Raw genomic sequence first — 8812 nt, 5'->3', positions numbered from 1 at the left:
CTTTGCAAAGCTTTGGCACTCTGGTAAAAGGGGAAAAAAAGAACCGTGTAATATCGGTGATAGCAGTTGAAGCGCTGTAGGAATAACAGTAATTGAAGAAAGAAGAAAATATTTTCGACAATTTCAGTACATTTTTAGCTGCAGTAGAAGCAATTTGTGCCTGCCTAGAAAATGGTGGGATTTACAGTAAATGAGCCTGGGTTTTTTTGTTGTTGTTGTTCTTTTCAAAATGATTTAATTGTTGGGGGTTTTTTTTGTTGCTTTTTCTTTTTTTGCGGGAGGGTTTGGGGGGGTTTTCGGGGGTATTTTTTTCAACAGGGCAAAATCAGGAGGTATTTTCTGGGTCTCTGTTCTCAGATCAGCCGGGATTATTTAGGCTCAATGGACACAAGGGGAGGGCAGAGCACCAGGAGCAGCAGCAGGGCTGGGGGAGTAGTGGCGTCTCAGCCCATCTCGGGGCTCAGCTCCCGTGCTGCCGGCTGGGGAGGGAGAACCTCCTTCTCCAGCGCCAGAGGCTGCTGCTTCTCCCATAGCCAGACCCTCTGGCTGGGCTTGGAGGTGACATCACAAGTAGGGATGATCCCAACAGTTGTCACAGCAGTGGGTGTGCAGGGCTGCAGAGCTCATACCAGGGAAGATGCCATCACTGGGCAAAAGGAGCTCACACACCTGCAGTGTGGCTAAAGGGAGGAAAAGTGCTGAGGATGGTGTTTGGGAAGGAGGAGGAGATGTCCCCTTGCCTTTCCGGATGGTCACCTCTGTCCTAACTGAGAGCCCAGGCAACTGGAGTGCCATGAGGTCCCCATCTCATGCAGGGATGTGGCTATGAGCAATGCTGCTTCCTAGAGCCCACCAAAGTGGGGGCAGACAGGGGCTGACAACTCAGCCCCTTGCTCCCTTTGCACCAGGGTCCTTCCCCAGCTCCCTGTATCTGCTGTGGGACATGGGACAGACCCATGCCGAGGAAGGGGACTGTCACTGTGCAGCAACGAAACAATAGTCAGTGATGATTATTTATTTTACAAATAAATCAGTGGGTCCTGCAAGAGAAGGGCTGGAAAACAGCGAGTTTAGATTAGACCCTCCCCAAACCCCGGCTGGGCCTTGAGCCACTGTCAGGGCTGCAGAGAAACAGCAGCGAACTCTCACGCAAATGGCCTATAAAAAAGGCCCCTGTCAAAGGCACCTTGACCTGGAGGCTCGCTTTGGTGCTGGGCTCCCCAGCGGCCCTCCCCTCCCAGGGCTGCGCTCTCCTTGCATGATGTATTTCCCCTGCCTTTTTTAGAGCTGCATTATGTTAGCTCCAGGAAACAGCCTCTTCCTTCTTATAAACACAGCCCTGGGTTACTGACCAGCGGCCCTGCCACTCCACAGCCACTCTCTGTCCATCCATCACACCTCGCTGTCACCCTGGCAACATATCTCTTGGACCGGTCCGGCTCCAGAGATGGGAGAGGCAAGGAGGGGGGCAGCAGAGGAGGGGGGTCACATACACAGAGCACAATTCCAGCCTGCTGACTAATTCCCTGGAAACCCTGGGGCTGCACAATGAGAAAGCCTTTCCGAGGGTTTCTCGAGCGTTACTGGAAGGTCAGGCGAAGGTCAGCGCAAGGACATGGCTCCTACTTTCCCTGCCGTCAGCAAGGGCGGGTGCGCGGGGCGGACGTGGTGGAGCCACGGGGGTACGGCAGGCGCTCAGCGGGAGGGATGTTTGGAGAAGGGCGCCTGGGCCCAGGACGCGGCACGGTGCCCGCTCACCACTGATGGGCGCAGGGGACGTGCCTGGGATGGGGCTGGCAGGGTGTCCTGGCAGCCAGGCAGGCGTCGGCGCTTCCAGCGGGATCGGGCATGGCCACCGGTGTGGCCTCTTGGCTCCCCAGAAAAGTGGGGGACAAGGAAGGGAAGAGCTGCCTTGGCCTCGTGCTAATTCCCAGCCACCTTTGGAACAGCCTCATTGCCCTGGGACTGTTGGCCTGACATGGCATCACTGCACGGGTCGTTCCCAGTGCAGGAGGTGTCCTGCAGGAGAGCACCAAGATGAGTCCTGAGGAGAGCATCCCATGGCTTCCAGTGTGCTGGGCATCACCAGCACAGGAGCCATATGAAGATTCCCAGGTTACCCTGCCACTGCTCCCACGGGGATGCATTTTGGATTAGCCTTGGGCCCACCCAGCCTCTTGCATGCATGGCCAAATCACAGCAACCACAGCAGGAGGGGTCTGGCCTTACCCAACTCCTGAAACACCATCCTCACCTGTCCCCACCTGCTTGTCCTTCACGTTAAGCCATTGTCTCCAAGAGGAAATGCCATTTAAAGGCAGGTATTTTAAAAGAAATGGGAGATGTCTGCTCTCCGCACAACACACCGCTTCACTTGTGCCCATTCCCAGTGCAAAGCCGGGAGTCAGGTTTACATGGGGATAAAAAAAGAAAAAGGCAAAGCTTTTAAGGACAGATCTTCACAAACCCAAACCAAAGCCCCATAAGGGCAAATCCTTTCTAATCCATGCTCTTCCTTAGAGGTGTAAGTGGAGTGGAAGGGTGGAGGGAGAGATTTAAATCTGGGAAACTGAGGTCCCCATCCCTTTGGTCTGGCAGAGGGCCCACCGATAGACTAAAAACAAGTCTGCAGAGAAGCCTGTGTGGGATAATCCAGCTCTGGCCCCTGAGGGGATGAGAACAATTAGGAATCCTCTCTCAAGTCTCCACTCAAAGATAGAAAAACAGTTTATAATTTGGTCCGGAGTTGTTGTTAGAAAGTTCTGAATCATCAGGATACACTAACAATTCCTGCACTGTAATTACGAGGAGAATTCATTAGGCGGACTCAGAGATAAACTATTAACAGAAGCTTCCAAATCCCACCTGCCCGCCTGCGTGCGGGACCCAGGAGCTGCTCTATTTATACAGCGGCCATCAGTGAGGAGCTGTCACAGGAGGGAGCAGTACGAGCAGCCATGGCAAAATATGGAAAGTATTTTAAAGGAAAACTCAAGGATGGATGTTTATTAGAAGCATGCAGACCAAGCGCATGTTCCATCATTAACCTTTCCAGGCACAGTAGCCAGCCAGGGAGCGGTTTGCCTGTGTTGCTCTGGAACATGCTACAGTACCAACTCGCAGCAACCACAGAAAAACCCTCCACAGAGCTGGAAGCTGCCCATGGTGGCCTCTGAAAGCAATGTGAAAATGCCTTTTAGCTGAACCTGCCAGGCCCTTGTCTCGTATTTACCCAGAGGGGACAGAAAGGATGAGGTTCCCCAGCCCCCATCTTCCTCCCTGTCCCGCAGCTGCAGGTTGTTGCAAGGCAAAGGGATATTTGAGCACAACCCTGATGAGCTGTCTGGTGGTGAGCTGCAGCTGAGAAGATGAAGCCAAGCAACAGGGTGCCCCTCAGAGCCCATGGCAGCACCTATAGATGCTGTGTGAGTGCTACTGCACCACCACAAGTGTGTGCTCAGCCAAGGTTGCAGCTTAGCTTCTGCCAGCGCTGGTTTCTGCATCCTTTGTCAGGCCAATTATCCCCAAAACCACCCTGGCAAACCCTCAGCTGTGTGCCATTTTTGGTGCAGATTTGCCAGCTTCAGGGACAGACATGCCCAGGATGGCCTCATCCACATGGAAACAAGCCCTGCTTGCAGCCGGAGGAATCTTGATTAAGCAGGGAGAGAAGTGGGGACTGGCTGCCAGGCAGATGCCCTAAACAAGAGGAACTTATCAGCTGTTTCCAAGACAAGACATGTGTCACCACCTTGCAGAGATCCAGCTGGCCACTTACTGCTCACCAGCACGCCTGTACAGAAGCATGGCAGCTTCCCTCTCCCCACAGGATGCTGTAGAAATAGCCACTGAATAACGTACAAAATACCTTCTAGAAAAGGCTTTGCTGGGGCTAAGGAAAGCATTGCACCCAGAATGCTTCAGGGGAAGGCTCTGGGCAGGAATGGGAGCCAGCATGCAGCTGTGCTCCCAGCCAGTATGTTTGTTAGTGGCCGACCCCAGCAGCAGCACAGGGCGGTCCCCAGCCCAGAAACACCAAGTGCTGCGGACACCAAGGGACAGCTCCTCCGGCACACATGCAGCACGGCCCAACATGGCTAATCCCTCCTGTTTATTATGTAATAAAATGCTTTCTAGACCTGTTAAAGTTTAATTGGTTTAATCTTAATTGTTCCATTTTCTACGGTACAAGCAAACACAGAGCCTGACCCTGCCACTCTCGTGTGAACAGTCCCACAGGCTGCAGTGGGAGCAGGATGAGTCCTGCTGACCTCAGCAGGATTACATGCATGAATCAGAGCTGCAGGCCTGGGCTTGGAGCTGAAATCCAGCACCAGGCAGGTCGCCAGCGCAAGGCCCAGCGTCCACTTAGGCTCCACTTAAGACCTATGGGATGTAAGTGGTACGTGGGCCTGTGGATGCAAGTGGCAAGCAAGCCTCGTGCTGAGACTCTGCTGAAGGATGAATTTCAGCCTGGCTTCTTAACCTCGTGGATGCAAGCATGCAACAACAGCTTCTGAAACATGGAGCAAAGGTGCTCCCAGAAAGGCTGTGGGTTTTGCTTTAGCAAGTGGGTGGTGTACGTGTGTCTGCAGCAGTGTCCTCCTTCTGCTGGACAGGGGACCTTCTCATCACATGAGCTGCAAGCAGTGATTTATGACAGATTCTCCTCCAGAGGAAGAGGTGTTTTGCTACCCTCTGCACGTCCACAGTTATGTTGTGCAGCAGGGTGGCTTTGTGAAGCCTGGATATCCTTTGTGCATGAGAGACACCAAATAAAAGCAGGCAGGAGGGAGTCCTCGGTACTGACATTTCCTATCCTGCATTGCCTCAGACATAGTATGACCTTTACCTGCTCTTCCAAGTTGACCCTCACCAACCTCAATGTGTCAGTCTCAGTTTCACAGGTCCACGAGGCACTGAAACCAAGGGTAGCCTTCCCTTTAATGTCTATCCCTACTGAGCTCCTTGATGAAATGAGCAGCACTCTTGTGCGGGCAGCTCTGATCCCACAAAAGGCTGAGCACTGGATGTTGCACACAGCTACTGGTATCCCCCAAATCAAGCTCCCACCTTGGAAATGTATACATTCCTCAGGGCGCTAAAAGTCTGGTTCTGACCTTCTAAAAACATGTTTCTCACTGAGGCTTTGTTTTGGGACATATTTCCAAGCCATACATCCCTGAAAGAACTGTGAAGCAAAAGTAAATCGGCCAGTGCTAGTGGCGCAAGGAAAAAACGAAGAACGGGAAATATGTGCAGTGATGTATTTCTCAAGAAAATAGACATTAGATGAGTGGTTCTAGGCAAAGCCAAATAAGGGGGTTCTCAGGAGGAGTGGAGGCAGGTGTCAAGCAGAAGACCCGAGCAGGCAGGACAGTCTGGTCACTGAGCTGGCAAGGCTGAGACAGAGCAGCAGGAGACAGAATAGTGCCGAATGAGTGCACAGTATCCCCTGCCTGGATCTGGCTCCACTGCCCGCAGAAACCTCTGTTCTCCTGGAGAATAAAGACAAAGTTTTCCTTCAAAAAGCTGTGAAAAGCAGTTACCCCTGGCCAGGCGGCGCGGCGGGATTAAAACCCGTACCTTAAGCCGGGGGATACACCAATGCGGGCGCACCTTAAGCCGGGGGATACACCAATGCAGGCGCACCGGGCAACGGAACCCGGAGACACCCAGGACGAGTCCGCCGCTCACCGTGCGGGGAGAGCACGGCCCGGGAGCGAGCAGAGCACCGGCAGGTTCCGCGGCTTGCGAGGCCAGGCCGGGCACGTCCCCTCCGTCGGCTCCGTCGCGGGTGGGTGCCCCGGGACCCGCCGCCTGCCCGTGACTCGTCGCCGTCCCCACCGTGCGAGGGCGTCCCCGGCTCGCTGCGGTTCTCACATAAATCAGGGCCGAGCCCCTGGGAAAGAGCCATCCTTCACCGGGCGCTGCTGACAGAGAACGAGAAACAGACGGGCCCTGAGATAAACCACGGCGCGCAGCGTTTACACAAGGGCAGGCTCTGTGTAAATAGAGCCAGGCGCGGGGGGCAGCTCCTGGCTGCGCGGGTCTGCACCGGCCCCAGTCCCCGGGCCTCCGGGGCTGCCCGGAGCGGCGGGCAGGTGAGTGCCGCCCGCCGAGGGCCTCCTGCCGCCGCGCCGGGGCCGCTCCGCCGTCCCGCGTTGGCTTCCCGAGCACCGGGGCTGGAGACAGGGATGGATTAGCGTGTTTGTTTGTTTACGGCCATTAGCGCGGGGCCGGCTCCAGCACTCGGCACCCGCGAGACTAATGGAGCAATTAGCAGCCCTTGGGGCTGATAGCATCGCCCCGAGCGAGGCCCCCGGCAGCGGACGCCTGCTACCGGGCGGCCTGCTCCCAGGGCCCCGGGGAAAGGGGGAAAGTTGCCTGCCAGCCGCGGTGTGGAGGCCGCTGCAGGGCTGCTCCCCCTTCTCCGGGAGCGGGGGGGGGGCTCTTGGCCCCGCTGCAGCATCCGCACTGCGAGCTCCATCCATTACAATAATCCCCTGTCTAAACAGAGCGCAGGAGCGGCCGGGACAACAAGGCCCCGCTGTAAACAGAGCTCAGGGGACGCCGTTAATGATATAAATAAAATAACCATTAATAGCCCAGTGACCCCATCTCAGACGGCTTGGGAAGGCCCCGAAGCCGCATCCCGGGACTGACACCCGCCGGCAGGTACCGGGGCTGCGCCTTACCCCGGTTTCTGCACCCCAGTCCCTCTCGCTTAGGCCTGGCCGTGCCCGTCAGGCGCTATACCGGGGTGGTGTCCGCTGCGGGGTCCGAGCACCTCCCCGCTTCCTCGGCTTCTCCAGATGGGAAACCGCCGTTCGTGTCTCGCCGAAGCGAGCCAGATCCGGCACCACCAAAGGGGGGGATGCAGGCAGGAAGTCGGAGGCTAGCTTACCGCACCGGGAGCACCGGCGGGGAAAAAGATCGTGATACGGCAGGGGTGCTCCCGTGCGCGTCAGGTCCCGGCTGCTGCTCGCTCCTTCCGCGGGGTGTGGGTTCCCCGAGCACTCTGTGTGTCCCATGGCAGCACGATTGAGCGGGGCTCGGTGGTTTCCCTTTGCTAGAGCAAACCCCACAGCTTTCTGGGAGCACCTTTGCTCCATACTTCGGTCCCGAAGAGCCGATTCCGCCCGGTTCGGGCGGCCCGTGCCTGTAGGTCGTGCCTCGCACCCGGCCTGTCCTATGGCGCCGGGCAAGTCAGACCCCGCTGGGCTCTGGTCCTCAGCGGGCCGGGCCGGGCCGGATCTGTAATACCGATAAGGGAATGATTGTTACTGTTATCGGGGACGCAGCGCCGGGCTTCTCTGCGCACCAGCGGCACGGGGCAGAGCCGGAGCCCGATCGGGCCTGGTTATGGCGAGCGCATTTCTCCTTCCACCGTCCGCACCGGGCGGCCTCAGAACAGAAGGAAGGCGGGCGGGCAAAGGGAGCGGCAAGAGAGATCGATCAGCCACGATTTATGGCGACGGGTTTGAAGCGGCGCGGTGGGAACGATTCGTCCCGCCGGGGGAAAGGGAACCGGTCCCGCCGCGGGACCGGGAGCACCCGAGCTCTGTCGAAGTGAGCGGGACCGGGGCTCCCCTCCCAGCCTGCGCCGCCGGAAAATGGGTTTTTCCGGGACGTGCGGAGCGGCGGGAGCCGGGGAAAAGAGGGCACCGACAGAGTCGGTAAACGGCGGAGCCGACTGAGGGTAGACACCCGGGAGAAGCTCCCCCGAAGGCCCCGCGAATACCCGGCCGCGGAACACTCACCTGCCCGCCCTGTGAGCCCGGCTCCCTGCAGTATCGCCTCGGCGCAGATTTGTGGGGCGCCAGGATTTTAATCACAACGAATGATCTCTCCCGGGACCCCCCTCCTCTCCTTTGGTGAGCTCGCTCCCCGCATCTCCGCTGCGCTGAGCCCTTGGAGGGGTTCTGGGACCGCAGGCAGCCGCCGCAGGCTCGCGGCACACTCCCCCGAACCGCACCGGGGTGTTCGGTCGGTATTTGGGGCAGCCCGGGTGCCGGGAGAGCCGCAGTGCACAGGGGTCCCTGCAGGCTCCCTCGGAGCTTCACCCGCCTGCACGGCAGCGTGGTAACTCTGTGGAGCCGCTCGCCTCCCGTTACTGGCGGGTGAAAAACGAAACGAAACGAAAGAAAACGAAAGAAATCGAAAGGAAAGACCGAATAGTGCGGAATAACTCTCCTCACCCTAGTCCCTCGCCACCGCAGCCCCAGGACGCTCGCACGACCCGGCTTGGCCCGGCCCGGCTGGGCCTGGCAATCGCGGAGCTGCGGGGCCCGATCCGGCAGCGGCAACGGGGAGCGCATTCCCCGGGCGAGCGCGCGGCGCACCGGCTGCGGAGAACCCGGGCGAGCTGCCGATGGGCCGGTGGCGGGGAAATATAAGGGGGCACCTGCGGGGGGCATCGAGGGATGCGAAGTGGGTCGGGTGTGTGTAATGCGCGGGACGGCGAGGTTGCCGTCGGCTTCGGGAGGAGTGCGGGACGAGGAGAACCTCCTCTCCACGCAGCGTTTCGGGCGGCGGGAGGTACTTGCGGGGCCGGGCAGCCGTGCCGGCGGTGCGAGGAGGCCTGGACGGCGGGACAGCCCATGTTCGCCCCTCCCGGGGCCGGTCCTAGCCGTGTGCGGGCCGTGGCCGCCGGGGCGGGGGTCCCTACCTACTTACACGTGCTTAGCACTGGGGGGAGGGGGGCAGGCGGCAGTGTCGTCCGCAGCTCTCTGCGGGGACCCCTGCCCCTGCGCACCGTTACCGCGCCCGAGGGGCGGGTGCCGGGCGGGCGAGGCGCTCAGCGGGGAAG

At 58.5% G+C, this 8812-nt stretch overlaps 1 protein-coding gene across 1 annotated transcript; it reads right to left on the bottom strand.

Annotated features, from left to right (window-relative positions):
- Window positions 1–3546: 3546 nt before the first annotated feature.
- On the bottom strand, window positions 3547–7244 carry LOC133222587 (uncharacterized). Its single transcript, XM_061372384.1, has 3 exons — window positions 6908–7244; window positions 5587–5930; window positions 3547–3651 (listed from the first exon to the last, which is right to left on the bottom strand). Exons 1-3 carry the CDS (start codon window positions 7113–7115, stop codon window positions 3547–3549), a joined length of 657 nt encoding a protein of 218 aa, XP_061228368.1. The 5' UTR covers window positions 7116–7244.
- Window positions 7245–8812: the final 1568 nt, after the last annotated feature.

The sequence above is a fragment of the Neopsephotus bourkii genome, unplaced genomic scaffold (genome assembly GCF_033783945.1).
Source record: "Neopsephotus bourkii isolate Nb327-2 ecotype Australia unplaced genomic scaffold, CSIRO-AGI_Nbou_v1 NB_1615, whole genome shotgun sequence".
Classification (NCBI taxonomy): Eukaryota; Metazoa; Chordata; class Aves; order Psittaciformes; family Psittacidae; genus Neopsephotus; species Neopsephotus bourkii.
The sequence above is the reverse complement of the archived record's forward strand: the minus strand, read 5'-3'. Positions and strand labels throughout refer to the sequence as shown.